General features: G+C 36.8%; 1 protein-coding gene across 1 annotated transcript in view; it reads left to right on the forward strand.

Moving 5' to 3' along the window:
- Positions 1–10,161: 10,161 nt before the first annotated feature.
- The window catches only part of DGLUCY (D-glutamate cyclase), a 34,458-nt gene continuing 21,396 nt past the window's right edge, over positions 10,162–23,223 (forward strand). The window contains exons 1-5 of the mRNA XM_059474172.1: positions 10,162–10,273; positions 14,918–14,993; positions 18,284–18,373; positions 21,154–21,307; positions 21,983–22,181. Coding sequence (XP_059330155.1) covers positions 18,364–18,373; positions 21,154–21,307; positions 21,983–22,181 — 363 coding nt within the window. The 5' untranslated portion in view covers positions 10,162–10,273; positions 14,918–14,993; positions 18,284–18,363. The remainder of the gene's footprint in view (positions 10,274–14,917; positions 14,994–18,283; positions 18,374–21,153; positions 21,308–21,982; positions 22,182–23,223) is intronic.

Genomic DNA, 23,223 nt, shown 5'->3' on the forward strand with positions numbered 1-23,223 from the left:
TACCATTATATTACAGGCAGCACTTTCAAAAGTTTAATTACTAAAAGTCTACCTGGTTATAAAAGAGGGGAAAAAATTGTCATGTCTCTCAGTTTCTGATGAGGAAGAGGAAAATGAATGAATGCTGTCGATAGGGGAAAGAAAGCAGTACTAGCCATTGACACAGAAATAGGAGTTTATTTCACTTTTTGAACTGCTAAAGCTTCTTAAGGTAGGCAAAAATAGAATTTCTGTTTAATAAATATAATTGACTTTTGAATCCTAATCCTTACTCACAATAGTTTGAACTTTTTTCAGATTTGTTGGAGGAAACACAGTGAACTGTTCTACATAATGTTGTCATTAAACCTCAGTAATACTCCCTGAGTAAAGTCTAAGTCCTTTTCAAAAGACCTGCATGTGAATTCTCACTATTTTGAAAATTTACTGTCAACTTTGGAGAAGGTGACTTTAGAAAGGAGAAGTTAATCAAGGTGATCTGAAAGCTAGTGATGATGAAATTAAAACTTATAACTCATCATGAAGACTCTGAGTACATTCTGGTAATTGCAGAACTTATGGTTCTGTTTTCCTACCCCAGACAAGGAAGCATAAATATGAGGAAAAAAAGGGTTTAAATGGCAGAACTTAAAGCTATGCATTGTAGTTTTTAAAGTGAGCCTGCAGAAAAAGAGTGAAAAGAAGTGCCACATAAAATGAAGGGGGAAGGACAATTTTTTAAAAGCATAAATGAAAAGTAATGAATTAATTTCCACAAGTTTTCTTCTAATGATGTATTTAAAGGTATTGCATCTGTTAAATTACCAATGAGCAAAAAGAGATTTAATGAAGTGAACAATTATTACAGAGGTTCCTTTCCCTCTATCTTGAGAAAAGCTGTCTGATTATTGATTTTGAGCCTATTCTTTGAAACTTAAAAAGATAATATGGCTCCATTAATTGAAATAATGGAAAAGAAAATCTGTAAACAAATGGATAAATTAAGATAATATGTTTCAAACTCAGTTCGTGAATCTCCTGGATTTTGAAAGGAACTTGGAGCTCCTCAGAAAAAATATGAAAACTCCCATTAGTTTCAAGTACTATATTAGGTGACTGGAAGGCACCTCTTAACATAGAGTATTATAATATTTTATAATACAATATGATTTAATATAATCAGCATTACATTATAACTAAAAACACCTTTAAAAGGACCAGGAAAATGTTTTGATGAAAGATTTGAAAGATTACCCTTAGTTTTAAAGAACAAAAAGAAACTAAAATGTGTTAGAAAACAAAAATGTGTCTTGAGACTAGAGCTAACAGGTAACTGGTATTGAAGCAGTTCTATAATTTCATTACTGTTTTTCTTAATTTTTTCATCCCATACTGATTTATTTAGATACAGGATGCAAACTAGGGTATCTCTAGCTCAGCATTGCTGTCGCCAACGCTGGCCAGGAGCAGCTGCATAGTGTCATGAGAGTCTCTGGTTTAACAATGCAGTTCCTAAATAAAGACATCCATTTGCTTGCTTTGACTTTGCCATTTGCTAATTTCATCTGATGACCCATAATGATTTAGTTACAAAAGAGTGTGAAGAATTACTACCTTTTATTTCTTCCATGATTTTGTTGCATCTGTCCCCATTGCCTATTTCATAGGGAAGCTCAGAATATGAAGCAGTAACTTCACCACCTAAAAATATCCAGTACAATATTTACTGTAGATAATCTGCTCTAGAGGTTATGCACCAGGCACTTGGAGTTCTTTGAGCTTTCAATAATCCATGCACAGCCTCATTTCTTTCATTTTTCTTAAGTAGAGGACTTCTAGGTGAAACCTAGGTTATTTGAATGTTAGAACACTCCGTTTTATTAATCTTTTTTCTTTTTTAGTGTAAAGTGTTTGCTGTGACAGTCTTTGAAGAGGATATCAAACTCCAGTTGGTCAGAAGGCATTTTACCTCTTTTTGTAAATTCCTTGGGATTTGCATTTTCTCTGAAGTGTTAAAGACTTCTATGCAAATAAGTGCCCCATTAAGCAATTTTTCTTTGGCTGTCATTTATTAAGCCTGGCTAAGAGTGAGGTTTGGCATCTTCCTTCTTACAACATGTCACATTCAAGCTTACTTTTCTGTTGTGACTGCTTCTTAATGTATTGATGGGAAGCATGACAGCAATGCAGATTATTGACATTGTAAATAACTCCATTAACTCTGAGGTATTTCAACCCTCTCACCCCCAAGCATTTTTGAGCTTTTATAAAGATTTATACTAGTAACACATCTCTCTCCATTTTTAAGAGAATGCATTCTATTCAACCAGATTTTATTCCAGACCAAACACTGATTACAGAAACTGTCGTCAATTATTTGCTTCCCATTCAACTCAGTGTTGCATTCCTGGAACTCTAGTGAGATGCATCTTCAAACGGGAAGTCAGATGAGGCAAATGCCACAGATTCTTAGAATTACTTGTAATATGCAGAGAAGTTAGTGTATAAATTTGATTAAATCACTTCTCTCAGTGACTGTCTTGCTTTAACCCCAGCCAAGTCCAACCACCTGCTCACTCACTGTTCCACCAGCACATTTGGGGAGAGAATTGGAAAGGTGAAAGCTGGAAAACTCATAGGTTGAGATCAAGACAGTATAATAGAGAAAGCAGAAGTCACAAATATGAGCAAAGCAAAATAAGGAATTAATTCACTGCCTCCTATGGGCAAGCAGGTGTTCAGCCATCTCCACCAGAGCAGACCCCCATCACAAGTAATGGTGCCTTGGGAAGATGAAATCTGTCATTCCAAATGCGTCCTGCTTTCCTCTTTGTTTCACCCACTTTATATACTGGACATGATGCCATAAGGTCTGGATTGTCACTTTGGTCAGTTTGGGTCATTTGTCCCTGGCTGTGTCTGTCCCCAGCCTCCCATGCACTTCTAATTTCCTTGCCAGCATGGCAGTAGGAAGAGTGAAAAAGGCCTTTGCTTTATGCAAGCCCTACTCAGCAATAACAAAAACATCTCTGTTGTCATCACTGTGTTCAGTCAAATCCAGAACACAGCCCCATATCAGCCACTGTGAAGAAAATTACCCCAGCCAAAACCAGTTGTAAGGCCCCAAACAACTCACTTGATGAGACTTTTAACAGGGCTTACAGTTGTTCATGCAGTTTGAATTAGATTCATGGGAGAAATATTGACAAGATATTCTCAAGAGCTCAACAAAGAAAACTTTACTGGCAACCCTAGAAAATCAAATAACTTTGACAAGAAGTTTGTAGCAGCATTCAGTCAACATAAACCACTTGTCAAAGTATTAGTTTCACCCATTCAATTTAGCAAACTCAAAGCCCATTCAATTTTAAGTTGCTCAGAATTCTAACAAGAAGGAATCAGAAGAAAGAAAAGATATTGAAAAGAACAAATATAGCTACCAACTCCTGAGTTCCAGCAGCATTCAAGTAATAGAAATTCCAAGAGGAGGAAGGTCAAGAAATTCTTGTCTCATGTTTGGCCTTAAATACCCCTTGGCCTTCCTGGGCCCTTTCCCCAGGTGGGACTTTGGTCATTTGGCCACTCAGGAGCTGGGCTGGGAGCTCCAGGGGCAGGTGTGGAGCATTGCCTCTGATGTCTTGGGGATCAGTGGCTGCTGCAGGGCTGGGATAAAGGCCTGGGGGTGTATGGGGCAGAGCACTGCCTCACCAGGGAAAGGCCTGTTCTGCCTCTTCCACACACACACACGAAAGGTTTCGAGCCAGCAGTGCTTCCAGTCTCTCACACCAGCACAGAAACATGTATCTATAATGTGGTGTGGCCTTATAATATCTCCCCACCCAAGAACTTGGCTTTGGCAGTTGTGAGATGCTTGCCATTATTTTCCTGCTTCTTTAGATAACAAGTTGATTAAACTGTTCCACTGTGTGACAGTATTTTTCCTTAGAAAACTGTGATTAGTGGAGGTACTGGTTTGGTTTATGCATAAGATAAAATAATTACTTTTGGATAACGAGTACCAAAACAACAGAACTATAAATCATTTGAGTTTGGACAGGAACCCACTGCAGTCCCTGAACTATGCTTTGATGGATATTTAAGGAGGAGATGGAAAGGATTTCTGAGGAAATCATCAGAGCCTCACTGCTTTGACAAACAGCAAGTGTTAATCCCTTATTTAATCTTGTGTCTCAAGGCAGACCATACTCGTGTTTTCTTTAGCCTTTTATGTACCCTTTTTGACTTCAGATATGCCATGTAAAAGTAATCATGCCTCCTCTAAGACAGCAGTTGCCTAATCTTTCCAGTGCCTCTCTTTGTCTGCAGAGGTAAATGCCTTCACACCACCCACACACCCCAGGAGAGCAGCCTTCCCCCCACTCCCTGCCTCTGCGACATCCATTTGCCTTTAATTACAGACTTAAGGATGTTGTTGTCACAGCTGAAGGTGACGTTAAGTGTCTCTCACATCATCACTTGTCTCTTCCTATTGCTGCTTTTACCCCTCTATGTTGATGCTTCACAGTGCATCCTCTTAGATAGTTGAAGCTTTGGGCTACAATTTAATCTGTTTTGGCCTTATGAATTTGGTTGTTCTGTTTGGTTTTGTAAACTTTATTCCTGTTGGAATTCTAAAATGTGACTAGTATAGAAGTCATTTACTCTTATTAGACCACAGCCTTTTCTAGAATAACCATAAAACCAAAACATTTAAAGAAAGTCTGCGTATCCTTTTTAATAATACCGTACCTTGTTTGTAGAATAATCATCACTAATCCTCATCTGTTTTCTGTGGAGAAACTTGTCCCTTCTCTTTCCTGATTATTTGCTTGTCTTACATCTACCTATTAACTCAACATATTCATGAAATAAAATATTCCAGCCATCAAATTACCCCCAGTATTCATAAGTTGTTTCAAAGAAGCCACAAATGTATTCTGATTTATTACAAAAAGACCTAACGAATTTATTCTAAATGTTATTTTATAGATGGTATTGAGGCTATTTTCAGCAAAAGTTTCAATCTCTAATTGAAAATATACAGCTTTACCAACAGGACAAGTGTTCAGTGCAGGTGAGAGATTACATCACCATGCAATAATACTGAAGAGCCCTTACTATAGCTGGGGAAGATACAGACTTCATGCTCAGCAAGATACAGACTCGCAATAAACAGCTGCCCCCCAAAATTTCTTATTAATGTGCTATGATAAAAGCCTTTAGGAGACAACTGTAAACTGGAAAAATTACTTTTTCACTGAAGCTGATAAATACTATAAAGGTCAAAAATTGCTTGTCCATCAGAAGTATGTGTCTATCAGACACAAAGTCAGCCATCTATAAGTGTGATATTTTCTCTCTTCCTGTTTATTTTTAAGAAAGGCATTTGAGATGGTTGACTTCTGCAGAGCTCTTGAACACAAGGTCACTGAAGTTAGATGCATTTCTGTTAATATTCTTAGCTATTTTTAATTTACATAGTTTATATTCTAAACAATGCCCACTTAATACACTTTATTTCACATATTTTCATTTGTACACTTAGTAACTGTGGAAAAGTCATATACTGATCATTCTATTCTTTGAATTATAGGTTACACATTTTGGACTTTTATTCTGTTAAATTATTCAGTCTTGAAATAAGTGTTTAATTTGGAACAGTTTGCTTTATGTAATCAACCATGGAATTAATATATATATTCATATATAATGCATCTATAGTTTTTATAAATATATATATACACACTTTTTTTGCCTAGATTTTGAAACCAAGTGGAGATCGCAATATTTTCCTCCTTCAAAAGGAGTAGAAAACATTGTGTAATATTATCTGGATCTACTCAGAATGTTTGCTTTTTAAACTTTCCACTAAATGGGGGAGGGGTGGGCAGAGAACCATATTTGTTGTTTGATGCAAAGGACACTGATTTGTTTATTTTTATATATGGTTTCAAGTTCTTTTATGTGCCTTCTGGTAAACTTCTGGTATCTGATGTCTAGCAAGAAAGTCTCACTTCATTCCAGTCTTATAACTGAATGCATTGATGAGCTTGCATTGCTTCTGACAATTTTCCCATGGACACAATGATTGTATCTCTCATATATCTGCAGTTTGAAGTGCTTAATAGATTCAAAATCAGCCTTGTATAGCAAGCTTTCAATGTCAAATTCAGCTAATTTATAAAGACAAGTATTATGAGAATATGAAAGAAATTTCCATTAGGGAAATCTGTCAGTAGAGAATGGAGTTTGAAAGTCATTAGGTACCATCATGTCTTCAAATGTTTTAGTTGTAGTAACTATTTTTTTTAATACCAGTCTCCTAGTGCTCCATCAGTGTGGCTGGAAATCACAGCAGTTTCTAGTAACTGATGCCTGTTCATCTTCCTTTTGACTGATTAAAATCTTCTCATTTCAATCTGTAATGAGAAACACCTTGGTCCTGTATTCAAATCAGGAATAAAATTCAAATCAGTTCTTCTATCTTTGCATATTATTAAAAATACTTACTGGTAGTTAGGATACAGCAATATATGACAAAATACACCTTGCTCTATATGATTTTGGTTTGGTTACATTTACAAGTAGCTGAACAGCTATCCATTCTGTAGGTTTATTTTTTTCTCTCCAGAAATTATGTTCCTATATATACTCCATCTTCAAAATTCCAGGTGGTCCCAAAAATGTGTCTTTATACTAACTATATTAAAAGAGAAGCTACCTAAATAGGTCTAGGTTTGAACCAAACTCATTGCTCCCTTCCCCCACAATCAAAATCACACACATTTGACTAATCTTTTGGAGACAAACCCCACAGCTTTTTAGAGTTGTTTTTCAAATGTGAATGCTTTATTTTAATTGCACATTTAGACTTAGAGCACATTAATGCAAGCTGCTGAGTGCTTTTAATTTGTCTTGTCTTTTGCCACTGCATATACTGTGTAGTCTGACCCTTCTTTGGGAGGAGATACTGCTGAAAATTGCTGGAAGACTCATGTAAGATGCTTGTCTCAAGAGGAAATATATTTATGGAATAAGGATCAAAGGAATGTCTGTGTTTGTAGATTGCATTCTAATACAATTTTGTTACTTTTAAATATATTTGCTTTGAAAATGGAATCCTAATGAAACAGCCCATGTATAATTCTTAGCAGTTGCATCTAGTTTTCCAAGTAAAGTAATTTAGAAGGTAGCTGGTGAAATCCATATGAAATGCTGCAAGCTGCAGTTGTATGGGATAAAGTCCACTTGGATATCAGATTTTACATTAACTTCTATAAACAAAGAAATGTCCCTTAGCTCCAAAGTTTCTAAACCAGAGGTCATGAAATGCTGGAAGGATAAACCAGTTAGGTTTTGTGAATGTTTTCTCTGCTTTTGAGCTCTTCTTTAGGCTGTGCATTATTGATCCCTATCAAAGTCAGGATACTGGGCTAGATGTAGCTGTAATGCTATCTTCTGAAGAATATTGTTTTAATAATATTTTGAATTATTTGGACTCTATGTATATATTAACTGTACCATGAAACTATTCAGTCTCTATGATGTAATGTCAATTGAAAATCCATTTCAGAGGAGAAGGAAAATTCAGCCAGATCAAAAACTAATGCTCAAACAAGCCAAGAGTCTTTTCTCATTTGAAAAGAAAATAAACCAAAACTTAGCACACTCCCCATACTTAGGATTTATAATAAGACATGTTAACAAAAAGGTCCAAGAACAAAAATGGCATCTTTAAAATAGCCTCCTAAATAGGAATATCAGAGAATGGTTTGGGTTGGAAGGGACCTGGAAAATCATCTAGTTCCAATCTCTCTTCCATGGGGAGGGAAGGGACACCTTCCACTAGACCAAGGGGCTTTCTCAAATCCCCTTTCAAACTGGCCTTGAGCACTTCCAGAGATGGGCTGCCTGGGTCAGTGCTTCACCACCCTCTCAGGAAAGAATTTCTTCTCAATATCTAACCTAACCCTACCCTCTTTCAGTTGAAAGATACAACCCTTTGTCCTATCAAATTCCAAACTGGGGTATGGAATTTTAAGGTATGTTATTACAATTTCCTACCTGGCATGTGTACAGAAACCAGGAAAAAGGATCAATGGTTGCTAAGCAGACAAAAACAGAGCTAAACATAATTTCTGAACTGTATGGTTCATCAGTACTAGTTATAACTTATATCAAGGTTCTTATATCAAGGTTGTTAGCTTGTTTCATGTACATGTTTATAAAAAGCAAGTGTATTGCTTATATACTTTTCTGTCTTCATGCTTACTTTTCTGTCATGTCTTTCTCTATGTAGCTCTGCATATAGGATATGGCTTGTATGCAAACATGTATGCAGCTGAAGTAAAATACAGCAAATGTTTAAGCACTTCGTCTGTCCATGAGCTCAGTAGGACTAATTATCTGCTTATCTCTTTTACTTATATTTGTAGAAGAACTAGAGGTTTGAGTCCTTAAACTGTAAGCTCTGTGGTAAGGTTTTAGGCTTATTTACATCTACTATATCTGGGAACAAAACTCTAAAAAAATAATAATAGTAGAAGCTTAAACTTTTGTGCCGTTTCTATACAAAATATAGGCTCAATTTTTGAATTAGAGCACACCAAGATACCAATCACTATAGCTTATTTACATATTTAAAATATAAAATGAGGTGATAGAAGTGTAAAACATTTTCAGCCCTTACCTTCATATTCTTTGGTAATGAAAATCAAAATTATGTCATCAGCATCCCTTTCAAGCCAGCTAACTGATGCTGCAGCATTATGAGTAATCTCTTTTAACACCAAACTGCTTTTAAAAAAAAAATTTAACGGTGAGAAAAGGTTTGAGGGTGATACAGATCTTACTCTATTCTTGGAACATAGGGAAAAGCAGTAAAAGTTCAGGATTAACTCTATGAGCTAGAAATGTAGCTTCATTTTTCAACATCTTAAGCTCTTAGCTGATACTGCTCATGAACACAGTGGTTTGAGATGTTCAGTCTGCCTGCTGTAACTGCACTGGACACAGTGGTGTATTGTACTTAATTGTGTAAGGCGCTGAATAGCTACAGAGTGAGAGCACTTAGTCAACTGATACCTGATCTAATCTGTCAGCAGCAACTTAGATGTGAAGTTCTTCACGTGGCCTGTGCTGGGACCAACAGCAGAGCAGAGCTCCTGAGCTGCTCCCTTGTTGCATTTGTCACTGTAGCTGTCACACTCCCTTGCACTTGCTGCACGGCCATGGTGCTGCTGCCACCAGTGGTGATGCCTCGAGGGTGCCAGGACAGAGTGACTGCATCAGGAATACCCACATGTTGTGGGATCAGGCTGCCCAGGACAGTTCAATAAGGGCCTGTATCTTTTCAGGTCCTTAAAAGTAAGGTAATTGGGAATTTTCTTTTCAGAACACAATGCTTCAGTTTAAGCCCACCTTTCTCCTATGCAATAGGCACTATGGCAGCCTCTAGCTATGGTGCAACATTCTCTGCTTTGCCAAGGGTTGCTGTGGTGGATGAGGACAGTTGCCCAGTGTAATTACATCATATGCTGGTCTTGAATGACTGGTTTGAGTTCAGAAATGGTATAGGGAAGTGTTGACACTCTGCAGCACCAACACACCACTTGCAGGAGGTCTCTTCTCATGGTCATCATGGTTGCCACTTGCCTATGAAATTAATTCATTCCTGGTTGCTGTGGATGACTGGACAATCAGGTCAGTGTAGCTTGATTGAACTGCCACATCATCCAGGTCTTCCATCAGTCACATTACTGCGCAGCTGAGGTCCTCAAAGGTTCACATGCTGTAAAGTTTCATATTTTCTCTGTTAGGCAGGGGAAGAAGGTTAGCAATGATGTCAAGATCTTCATTCGACCCACCACAAGGAGCTTTGACTGTTCAGGATTATAACTCACTCATTCTACATGTTCTTGTTCACAAGTTTAGGAATGTTGACCATTATCGGTGATTATTTATGGATTCTGTGATGCAGTCTACCAAATAAGTATGTAACATCCGTGGTTTTCAGAGCTTGGGCATCTTCACTAGTGACAAAGCAGCACTCTCTTCTCCAAAATGACTGTGGTATTGTCAGCCTTAGAGTATATGTCTAATTACTGATAGCACTGCTCGTTGCTACTCCTTCTCATTGTCCTGCTGTACTAAGTGTTGGTCAAACACACCCTGATCTCTTGCAGATGGAGTACAAATATGTCTGCAGGTGCTTGGCTGCACCAAACAGACCACTGAGGGCAGTTTCCAGATCATCATGACAACTGTAGTCACCACGTAATACCACAGTTGTCAGGTATGCATTAATGAAAGCATAGTAATGCAGCCATAATTCGTCCATAACTTGTAATCCTTCAAGTTAGAATGGATGCTGCAGAACAGAGCTGTCCAGGTATCCTTGATGCAAATTAACATTTATTAGAGGGGAGGGCAGTGTGGATGCTCCAAGACAAAATAGCAGTCCAAATGCAGACCATTTGCTATCACATAGTACAGTTGCTAACAGCAATTTACCTGTACATACTCCTGAAAGTTGCAGTGAGGTATTCTTGGACATCCTGCCACAGATTCATCTGATCATCCATATAGCACTACTGAAGCCTGGAGGTTTGTCAGGGAAATTATGCTCTGTCCTTTTGAGCTATTCCCAATCCTTCTTGGTCTAGGAGTAGAAGGAAGCAGTGGAAAAAAGTAAGTTAATATCTCTTCATCACAGGTATGTGTGGAGATGGAGATATTTGTTCTTGGTAGTTTGGAGAGGTACAATTCACTGGAAATTCCCCACACACAGCCTGCTGAGACACCCACATCTCAAGGGCACTAACTTTGTGTAAACACATGGGCTGAAATAATTTTAGTGACCATTGCTGAGGAGACTTGCTTGGTGAGCAGTGAGTGGGTGCAGTGACAGCACCTGCTGGCAGACATGTGAACAAAAAAGGAATGGCATAATCCTGGAGGTAGCCTGAAAGACCTGAGAGCAAGAGCATGGCATGTTTTTTGGGAGCATGGTTCTATTTTTATGATGTGTAGGTAGCAGAACACACTTACCTGCTTACCTTCAGATGGAATTCCTGTATAGGAATGAGCACCCCATCAGCCCTGTGACCATGCATGATGTGACTGGGTGTAACCTAGGTGGTGATATATGTTCTTATCAAAACAAGAACCTGTGGCTGCTGCCTTGCCAACAAAGCAGTACAAGTAATTGTACTTTGTCCTATGGACTCCATTTTCTCTCCTTCTGGGTAAGACTGGAAAGAAAAAAAATCCCTTGCTTTAGGAGTTTTTGTCCAGCCAATGTACTGCCACAGGGGCTTGGGAGAGGATGGTGCTGGTGGTCTGCAGCAAGGTCCCCCTGCATTCTTGCGCTGTCTTGGTGCCAGAAGAGGCCAAGATAGAGAAATAGTATCTGGACCCAGCCCAAAAAATTGCGGAGCAACCCTTAAAATCTGTAGCTCAGCATAGATTGAGAAACAGTATTTAAATACGATCCCCATGCCCTTATTTTTTTTTTAAATTTCTTGAAGTTGAATAAGCGACTCTTGTCATCTTATATGATAACAACCTTCGGTGGATCATTTACAGCCTTCTCTTGCTACTGGTGAGTATTCCTGCCAGCAGAGTCCAAGGCATGAATGTAGCAGTTTTAAATCGTGATGAATTTCTTAGTCTCCTCTTAGGTGTATGCTGCATCTTGCCAAAGGTGCATGTAAGTGTGGTAGCTGTTCTAAAACTTGTTGGTTGTATGTATTTGTAAGGTGATGAGGCAGGAAATTGGGTATTAGGGTATGACTCAAGGGGTTGGAAGGGTGTGTGAAGTCATGAGGGCTCATCCTTTGCAGGATAAAAAAGCCTAAACAACTGGGATCTTGCATAGGTTGTGCCCATGCAAGGGCAGGGCCCAACGTGAACTATTCTCTAGCCTCTGCCCATATTTCTCCACCTGAGGAACAATTTGGTTTGTTCCAGAGCAGAAGCTGAGTGTAAAGTTATACCAACGCAGTGGTTGCAGCAGCATACGGTGCTGTCTGAAACGGCTGCTTTGAAACTGGTAATTGCTTTCTGTTATTTGTTCTTAACACACTGAGAGAAACTAGATGTTGTGTAGCTTTTTTGCAAATAAACAAGACTGCATCAAAGACATATTGATCCTATCAATTTCTTGTCCTGGCATAATCTGCAGGCTCTCAAATATAGGCTGGCTGCTTTAAGCAGCAGACAGAACACTAATGGAAGCTGATTTAAATTTCGATTTGCAGCCCTCATTTAGAGGTGCATAAACTTCAAACACAAATACCCTATATTTCAAATGTAAAGTTAAATAATAATTTGCTGGATGAGCTACTGTCTGAAAATACACTACACACTCCCCTTTTGGAATGATACACAAAGGTCTTCTCTGCTTTGAAATGATTCATAGCAGATGAGGAGAACAAGGTTCATTAATTGATTCTTCAAATAAAAGATCACAAGTGTAACTGAAAGATCCTGTTGGAAAATCAAATGAAGTAAATTTTCAGAGAAGCTTGTGCTTTTCACAGAAGTCTGCTGGCAGAATTTCAAATCAGCTTGATGATTAAACAGCAGGTCATTTAAAGTGTGTTTACGTTAACAATCCTCTGTAACCATGTTCATACTAGGGCAAGGCAAAGTACACAAAGTGTTTGTTAGATTATAATTAGTTTAGATTACTTTCCATTATGTATTGGAAAAGGCAGCCCATAGCCTGGCTCATGTTTCAGGTTACTCTGCTGTAGTAGCTCTGGGCGAGGTATCTGCGTGACAATATTTAAAAACCCTGCCCAGCAGTTTTAAGTACTGACCCTTGCACTTTTTTGGCCCATGATCCCGTACATGCCACCACCCATTCTTATTATCAAACTTTAAACTGAAAATAGGACAAAAGTGATATGAGCAATGCAAGGTTATATTTCGTAAGAGTCTTTGGGCTCCTTGCAAGCAAGTCTCTAGATTATGCTGCATCAAACCGTATTCTTACTAGTCTATCAGTGCCACTGGAGAAACAGACCTGTAATTCATAACACCAGAAATTGGTGTTAACTACTTTGCAGTGTTCAAACCTGTTTATTACCTTTACCACCCATACTTTTTACAGGCTGTGTGTTGTCATGTCTTCCATTTTAAAACCCCAGAAATGCTATTGTTTTGCTTCTATTTCATTATTTCACTTGATATGTGTGAAGGCAAAGTAGTCACACTGACACTTCTGAAGAATGTTTTAATCCTCTGTGTTATTACATAATTTCTTCATTCGTTTTTATCTGGTGTAGTTTAGCACAGCAGTATGGACCCACCCACTGCATTTCAAAGTGTAATCTCTCTGACACTTAAATGACATTTTTCCATTTTCTTGGATGATGAATAATTTACAATGTGGGCCTGTAAAGAATCTATGTTCGTATTTAAATATCTGCAAAATTTACAGATTCACTTTTTCATTTTGAAAGCTCTAAGATAATAGAAAATGTTTCATGTACTGGCCTTCCTTCTTTTTCCGTAAAGAGGTTTTGTTCTGCAGATTGCAAAAACACTTAATAAACTGTAGCTTGTAAGAGATATAACTTTGTAAGGCAGTTGGTGGTTCCACTGTCAGAAATTAAGAATAGAAAAATTAAGAACTAAATAGAAAAACTATGCTTAAGCCAAGCCTGTCTGTAATATTAAAAGGGATATATAGATATAGATGTATATTCACCTATGAGTATAGGTGGGATCAGAGGAGTCTAAATCTTAAATCTAAGTCTGGGAAGACATTTGTGAATTTATTTATTTATTTATGTGTATTATGAGTTCTGATGTTAGACTATTTTGTCTCACGCTAGGAACAGAAAAAGCTTGTTTAAGATTAAAAATTGAGATGTTAAGGTAAAACTGAGAGATACATCAACTATATGAATTAGAAAGAGCCAGTGAGAGGAGAGAAGGCATTAAAATTCCCATATTGCCGCAGCATGCAGTCAGACAAACCAAGGAAGTAAGTGCTACAAAGGTCAGCCCAGCTTGGAGTTATGGAGATAGGGGTGTGAGCTGAGGGAGGAAAAGATGCAGAGATAAAAGCACACTGTAGAAAAAGAGGGAAAAAATGAGGAATAGCCTGGAAGATGCAAAGAGGCTACTCTGTCCATCATGCAAGTAATCTAAAATGCAGGGCAATCTCTTTTTTTAAATCTTTTCTGGAACTACATTTTTCTTGCTTCATGTCTTCCTCTCAGCACGCGTTTTTCCTTGCATGAGTTGTGGATTTTTGGGCAAGTAGAGCATATTCTTTACAATCAGTTACTCATATGAGGCTTGGAACCAGTCTCATTTCAGTCATCTCAGCAAAGATGAGCACAGCATTGCAGTCACCTGTATTCAACTAGTGCTCTGAGAACAGCATGTAGAAATGACTTAGAGGTTAATGACTTAGAGCTTCATATGGCAACCAGGGAGCACAATTTCTAATGCAAAAATATTCACCCTCCAAATATGGCTTTCTTGGAAATTGTTTTTGCCTTGGTAATGAGATATTTTGAAAATCATCTGGGCCAAATAAATCAGATAGGGGTAACTGCTTAATTCCATTGAAGTGGTATTAAGTACGACTGCACAAGTATTTACTGAATGAAGATGTCAACTAACAATTTTATGTTACTTATTAAAGCCAGACCAAAGATCTGCTTGGAACTTTTACCAAACTGTACTTCCTGACTGCCACTATGATACAAAGAGAGTTTTTTTTCTTGAATATTTACATTTTCTTATTTTCTTGAATCTTTATATTATAAAGATTTATAATATAATGTCATTTCAATACAATATTGTTCCTTACAAATTGATTCATTATTCTGAACTACTGATCTGGCATAAACTAAACTGTCCTCACACAGTTCACACAGATCACACAGCTCCCTACATAATTTTCATCTTTTTCCAGCTTAGAAGTTTCATCATCCTTGTCAAGATCTGGAAGACCAGCTCAGGATATGGTAGTGCCCACAAATCAGTAGTGGGTAAGTGCCATCTTAATGTCTCAGACAGCAATGTATTTTAATCCTCAGCCATTTCATTCAGTATGTAAAACTCAAGCTACACACTAAATACATTGAACCTTCATGAAAATTCTAAAAAGAATAGTGTTTATTGTGCTTCTAATGTGGAAGCAGATATTTAAGAAAATGCTCCTCAAGAACAAACTTGATGCTTCAGTGCTGTGAAGCTTTACTATATTGATTGTTAGTGTTGAAAGTCAGGAAGTCTGATGTCAGCTACATGACTTAGAACAAGGTATTTTTTCAGAGTGGGTGCTTTAAGTATGAAATTTGTCATTATGCAGCCAGTCAATGGCTTGATTTTCAAATGCTGTTTGCACAGGATTCTATCTGGTCTGCTTTAAATGTTCATTCCATTAAAGAGAACACACTGGAAAGCCAGATCTTAGGAGCCCTTTTGGGGGACACCACATAGGATACCTTCAGGCACAACAGCCATCTTATAAGCTCTGTCAGCCTCTTCTCTTAAGGCCTTTTTAACACCCTGCATGTTGTCTTGTGTCATGATCCAACATACCCCCATGAGGTAACTGATACTATCATTATCTGAAACGATCTCAGAACAAAGTAAAGGAATTAAGAAACCTCTGCCAAGGCACAGATCCTGCTAACTGATTAACCACTGTCTCACACTGTTTACTTAGAGTGGCGCATGAGGCCCTATGAAGTCAGTCTGTGCATTTTATTAGGCATCCTGACAGAAAAAAATGGAAAAGATGCTTTAAGATCCTAATAACCTCCATACTTTTCTCCAGACATTCCAAACATGCCATGGTCATGATAGCTCCAAGGATTTTTCAGGAAGTCCTAGAGATGGTTGGGGAATTTAAACCTGACTATGCCTCCTAACTTAGAGAAATAGCATACTGCATTTCCCACTATTTGTGGGAAAGTCACATAGCAAAAGCTGGTTTTTACTGTGACCATCTCACTGGTTTTATTGTCTATCCAATATTAATTTAGTAATTAATAAACAAAATAACAGCATAATCTATTACAGATATTGTATTGCAAATACAGTGATCTAAAGTTAAAACTCAGAACATTAATCAAATTGAATTTTTCCTGTTACTATATAAAACTGCCCCAGGAAGGTGAGTCTTGTCTCACTGTGCTTATACAAAGTTAGTGTTTAAATTATTCACTTTCTAACCAGTCATGATCAATAGTATATGTTTATTCACAAGTAGGAGCAACAAGCCCAAGTGCTTCTGTATGATATCTACAGCTGACATTTCAGCATTACTGATATTCATAGTCCTGTAGCTTGTTAGCCACTTGCTGTCAAATGAACCAAAAACTTTTAGAGACCTAAATATTTGCTGATAAAATCTCCTAGGTACTTTCATTTCTGCTGCTGGGCCCAAACTTTATGAGAGGGCTTTCCCAACATCAGAACAGGGCATTTGTGACAAAATACTTAGCTAAAGACAGCTTTTGTTCCAGACTAATTTTCTGGACTTCAGACTGCCTTTCAAGTCCAACTAAACTAGTAGTTCATCAGTAGCAGGCCACCAATCCTACAGATTATTTAGATGGTTTTAAAGATCCTCAGAAATAAAGAATTATCTGAAAGAATTGAATGAACACGTCTCGAATATTTTACTAGGATCATTTTATTTAGTTTGAAATGTCTTGAATTAATCATTCCAGATTAGTGTTAGAAATTCTCTCCAGAGTAAGAATAGGGTATCTTAAATTGATACTTATAGGCCTGAATTAGTGCTCAGCGACATCTCTATATACAACTTCTTGTTATCTTTAAAGTGTGTGTTTGGAATTGTTCATGATTTTGTAATGAAGACTATTTTTGTACAGCATACAGAGTGATAATGTAAAAGCAGCAAAGAAGATCTAGAAAGTAGTAAGCTGGAGTTCAGAAAAAGACTTTTCATTTGGCTGACAATGTTATATAAAGATTTCAGAATTAAGAAAAGAGACAAAGTTTACTTTAAATTTCAGTGCACCACTCTTAACCTTTCAGAGCTCTGCAAACTCTGGGAAACATTTTGGACAGACTAGGATAAAAGTATCATTTCAGTCAAAACATATCACTGCTCTTCATGTTAATTACAGAATGATTGCTCAGAGGTATAAATTTTCAAACTATTCCACTCCACTCTCCAATTGTGAGAGTGAAACTTTGTATTATCATAGTTACAGAACAAAAAACTGGACCTTTAACAGAAAAATTAACTTTTGCTAGAAGGGTGTACATCTCATTATATATTAATTTAGCAACAACTTTTAAAAAGAGCAGCACAGCTTCTCTCATATTTATTACTGGTTTTGAATGACATGAAGAATGGCTTGTTCTGATTTAAAGAAAAACTTGGAGGTTGGTAATTGAATTAACTGGAGGATAGTTCAGTTTCTTTACCTGAAAGTAATCAAGATTAATATCATATGCAGCCAGTTATTATTTTAGTCAGACCTAACTCTTTTTCCTAATAGTGTTGTAATAAATCCTTTTTAGTTGTTAGTAGTTCAGGTTGAGAAAAAAGCTTTGTGTGAATTTTGTCTGGATTACAGAAAAATGACATTTTAAATCTTCAAAAGAAGTAAAAAGAGGCAGATATTGATTGTAATTAGGAAACTTTTTTCTGTACCTACTCCAGATTGTGTGACAAGTGACTTGAACATCTCTATGTGTGCTTTCCCAGTGGAAGAATAGCCACAGGAGTATTCACTTCTGCATAATTAATGTTTGAAAACCATAGTTCATGTGAAATGAATTACAGTGACACTTTCTGAATATAGTTCTCTCTTTACCACAAGGCTGCCTTGCTAATTGCCTAGAAGTATTTTGATCAGAGAAGTAATTTTATAGATTATACCCTGGTAGGTTAATCCACTTGTGCTTTTGCAATTTTAAATTTACAATGACTTTTGTAAAACTGCATACTCTAGAAAATGAATATTTATCAGGGAGGAAATAAATGTTTTTTACATTATAGGGCAGCAAAATTTTGTGTTTTATCCCAAATATTAAAATGCATGTCTCCAGCTAATTTATTGAAAGATTCAGTTTGCATATAGTCATAGAATGTCAGTAAAATAACCTTTTGAATTTGATCTCCCTTTTGAGCTACAACTTAGAATTTCCCAGTGATAATAACTTTGGTGGAGTACAAGGAGGAAAAATGTAAGCTAAGTTCTCCAGAAAATCAGAATTTATGGGGAGGGGGGAGGTGCTTTGTGTTAAAATTTATTATTATCTTTCTTTAAGGAGGAAAATATGCTTTTGACAGGAGGGTTGAAATCTCTCCTTCCCCGTGTGCTAAGAAGAATAATTAGATGCAACAGACTCCGTATTAGTAATAGTTCTGGAATGGCAGAAGGTAAGTAAACCTAACAGCTCTCTGTGCAAAGTAATTCTATTTCAGATTCATAACTACGTTGTTTTTGTTTGTAAAGGATTGAAGAAATATCAAAAGCACCAAAGTAAAACAGAAGAAAATGTTATATTCTTGGGTGTTTTTGAAATCATACTGTAAACACCTGACTGTTTTTTAAATCATAAAGATATATCAGAGGAAATGCACTATCCTACCTGAGTAATGTACATGGACTTTATTTTCAGTGTCTGCAGTGCATCCCTCAGCTTCCAATTGTCATTGAGAAATTATGGATGTAGAAAATATTTGAAAAATCTTTAACCAAATCTGGGTTTTCTTGCATGTTGTTATCACATTTGTAAGATGTTCTTCACTATGTTCTTCACAGAGACCTTGCTTTACTTAGCACATTAGATATCCTTTGGGAAAGAATTAGAGACATACTGTTACAGGAGTGCTTTTCTGCTTCATTTTTTGCAGAAGGTGAAGATTACTGGGTCAGCAAGGCTGGGAGTTATTAGGAGGAGGGAAAAATTAGTTTTATACTGAGATAACTGAATGCATTTTGGAAAATTGATTTCTGTCTTGCATTTCATAGCTGGGCTTTTACAAAAGCAGAGAAGTTTGCCATTGTTCTGATCAACTTTAAAAAATAACATACAAAAATACCATGGCAAATAGCTGATCAACAAAGCTGTGTGGACAATAGTAGCAGTACTATAAAATATGTTAAAGGTCATATTTTAGAACTGTAGTGAGTCTTGAGATTGTGTTTTTCTTTTCTATCAGTTCATAAGTTGAAAAATACTAATGGAAGACATTTTATAATGTTTATAATTTGCAGTTTGCCCCGACCAAAATTTTAAAGTTGAATTTATTGCTGCAATAGTTTTAAATGTATTCGTTCTAACATTTTTAGAAGACATATAAAACAAAAAAAATTTGACGAACAACCAGTTTCATTATACAAAAAGAACCATTGTAACAAATTGTCTTATGTTGTTGTTAACCAATTCTTTCTTACTGCCCTCACTGTCATTCACCATAGAAGTTAAAAGCTCTAAGCTTCTCTGAACTTGGACATGAGTGTGTTGAATTACTGCCTGGGTTGGTCAACACATCCAGCTCCACTACCATTGCTTGTGAATACATTCATAATGATGGCTCCATAATGCAAGTGAATCCATCAGGAGATATGGGTTGTGTACAAAAAGTAAGGATATCTATCAGGAGAAGCAATAAAGTTCTCAAAGTATTATAATGAAGCTGCCTGAGTTCATCGAGTATTTGCCTGAAGATTCTGCCTCTCATCTCTAACTAGTATGTTAAATTCAGTGTTGTCAGTTGAGTACCCTGACTAAACCCATAATTTTAAGAACTGATTAATATAACCAGCAGAGCAGAAAGTGCCTGTGGATTTCTCATGGATGGCAGGGAATGAAACTGAGGGGTAACCAAACTTAATGTTTTATTCAGTGGTTAATGTAGTATATTTATAAAGCAAAAATATTTTTCTGTATTTAGCAAGAATCTTGTTCTGTATTTAGTAACTTTTGCTAGTAATAAAATGGATTTTTGTGCTGACTACTCCCAAGAGATCAGTTTGTGGACAAATTCAGTATGCAAATGCATGCTTATCTCAGCCTTTGCTTTGCATTTTTCCATCAGGAATAGAATGCTCTTTGGATGTCTTGGTTAGCTTTAGTCAAGAGTAAGATTTGGCTCATTTTCTACAGCCTTTGAAGGCAGCTCATTGGTTTCAACTAAATTATTGCCTCTTTGATGACAGACTACTGCAGTATTTAAGAAAGTGAGTGCTTCTGTGCAGCCTCCTACTCACCTGCCTGATATCAGACAGTAATAACTCTTCAAGAGAGAATGGGTACAGAATTTAGGGATTGTAAATTGCTGGGTTTATACACCCAGGACCAGTTGTACTCCAGATTTCCCCCCATTATTTGAACAGTTGATATTTCCATGCAGAAGAGTTTAAATGGCATTGGTATTAACTACTACTGTTAAGAAAATAAATTTTTGCTCAATGGGACCTTTCTGCAGTGGTACTCATTGCAAAAATGTTAATGTCTTTAGAAGCTATTTCATAGTAGTAATCAAGAACCTTTTAAATCAAAGTTGTTTCCAAGTGAAGAAAGTGTAGCAGTTCTGTTTTAGTTTGTTTTTTTTTTTTAATAAGAATTTAAATCAGAACTTTAATTAGAAATTACTGCAATTCAGTGGACAGTCAAGAGTTTATTCCTGAGCTGTAATCATATCTGTTTAATTGCAGCCCACATTAAAATTCCCTAGCCAAGAAATTCTAAAGAATGTGCTATGAATATCAAGATACCAGGAGTTTACTTTTGGATTGATTTATATCTTGGTGTGGTGAAAAATAATTGTGTGTGGTGTGTGATAGCCTTTCTTTGGCTCTGAGTTAGCATTTGCAAATAAAGCATATTCCTATATTCTAATGTCCCCAGTTAGAAAGGAAATTATGTTTATGTATAAATGAATAGAAATGGTTTTTAATTATGGTGTCTTCATATTCTGCTACTACCCATGTTTGCCAACTGTTTTAGCTGTGAATGACTTCTCATATAGAGTAGGCCTAGTTATGATTTTTAAAGCATTTCAATAAGTTTGATCTAATTACAAAGTTCTGAATCAAAAATTTCCTTTAGGTAATTCATAAACCATCTAAAGAAATTCATACAGAAAAGTTATTGTTTCACAAACAAAAAACTGAATTAATAACCAGCTATTCCTACCTTCCACCATTTAAGGCTACAAACAGGCCAATATTGTGATTTTGCACAAGTCCCTGGCTGATGACTTTGAGAAGTTCTGCCGTGCAAACGATGGACCCCTGCCACTGCTGTACAGAAGTCAACCAGGTGACTGGAAATGTCCTTCCCTGAGAAGTGATTCTGATATCAGGTAACTACAGACCAACTCTGCTGGCCAATATTCTGAAGTGAATGCTGGTGGTGATTAGGAGAATTTGAGGAAACAGCCTGGTTACACTGTTGAAGATTTTGAACAAGGTTCTTGGAGTTATACCTTTGAGTGAAAACCATGTATAACAGCCTGATTATCTTGTTCTTGAGCCACATGTTATGATAATTGTCATTATTAAAAGTAATTTTTCTAATCCCAAGGTGAAATTTTGTGTAATTTTTTAATATTTTGCAGTCTGACCCTGCAGAATTCAATAATAGGGTTTTATATTTCTTTTATTTACTACAAACACAGTCAGGGTGCCTGCATTATACTTGTAGAGTCTCTGAAACTTGAAATATGTACTCCTATGGTAAACACTAAAAACATGGTTCAAACCAGCTCCCTAATTTTTGAAAGCCTGAGACAAGATATGCATAAGGGACCTTTACCTATAAAACCTAAAAAATCTCAAACTCTAACATTCTGTCTGTCAGCTTGGTTTGTGCATGTTCTGGGGGTTTTGCCTGTGTTTGTTTCGTTATTAGTCAGAGAGAACAAAATGGATAAAGCAGGCTGTATTGTGTGGTTTCACACTGGGTTTATGTCAATTCAACCAATTCACCTTGTTTTTAAAAAATATGACAAAGCTGTGATAACTTCTTATTTCACTAGAACTGATTGCCTACAGTACAGAAAATATGAGCATGGAGATTGTACTGGATCACTGAAAAGCCTTAAGGAGTATTCTGAACAACTCAAGGACATGGTGACTTTTTATTTAGGGTGCAGCTTCTCTTCTGAAAAAGCAATCCAAAGAGCTGGCATTCCTATCAGAAACGTTGAGCAAAAATGTAATGCAAGCATGTACAAAGTAAGTATATGCACACACAATCTTTGTTGTAATTTCACCTGTGAGTTTCACCCATAGTCACATTAGGTGCATATACCTATTGTTCAAATCAGAACTTTTTTTCTCTACCTACACAGTAACTTAAGGACATGTGCTAGTGCTGAAAACACAGGGTAAAACATTCCCAGCCTCAGTTCAGTGTAAGGCCAATCTCCTTTTTTATTCATTTTTTGTGACAAAGCTTTCCCTGTTTCCTGTGGCAGCCATTTCATGTGGATTCTGTTCTGGTTTGCCCCCTCTGTTTTACCCAGTGATCCATGCACTGTTCTGACCATGTCTTTACATGTGTCCTGCTCTCCATATCAGCCCCTGTTGGCAGTTGGAGTATTCCTTTTATAAACCTATTCCTTTTAAAACTATGACAATAGTGGTTTCTTCTGCCTGACAGCCACATTCTGGATTTTTCCTGTGACAGTAGAGCCTCTAAACAGCACATTTACTACAAACCCAGGCCTCTGGGCCACAAGATGGTCCCAAAGCAATGACTTGAGGTGTTTACCATAGCACTGAAAATTATGACTGTGCTCAAAAAGCTTGTGGTGTACATTTAAATGGTAACAGAAGTCTTAGAATAATTGTCTCCAGTAAATAAACCCTTTAATACTAAGAACATTGAAGTATGCATCTGCATGCCTTTTTCATTTAGTTCAGCTGCTGTGCTGCTGGAGAAAGGTTGTTATTTTCAGTGTTATCATTACACAATCTATGCTACACTCCACTCAAACAAAGGTGCAAGCATAACTCACACGTGAGTCCTTCTACCAAGCGTAAAGAAAAAAAATACAACTATGTATCTGTTCTAGAATTTCAGAATTAGGAAAATTTTACAGTTTATAGCACATTAATGCTGTGAAGAACTGCACAGTGTGTTTCTTAAGTGACAGGTGTGATTATTATCATTATAAAGGCTTTAAATGAACATTTTCTTGACAGCTCCAGCTCTCTGGATGTCTTGTTTATGTTCAACTACAACTCAGAAATTTGACATTTTTTCCTAAAAAGC

The sequence above is a fragment of the Ammospiza nelsoni genome, chromosome 6, assembly GCF_027579445.1.
Source record: "Ammospiza nelsoni isolate bAmmNel1 chromosome 6, bAmmNel1.pri, whole genome shotgun sequence".
Classification (NCBI taxonomy): domain Eukaryota; kingdom Metazoa; phylum Chordata; class Aves; order Passeriformes; family Passerellidae; genus Ammospiza; species Ammospiza nelsoni.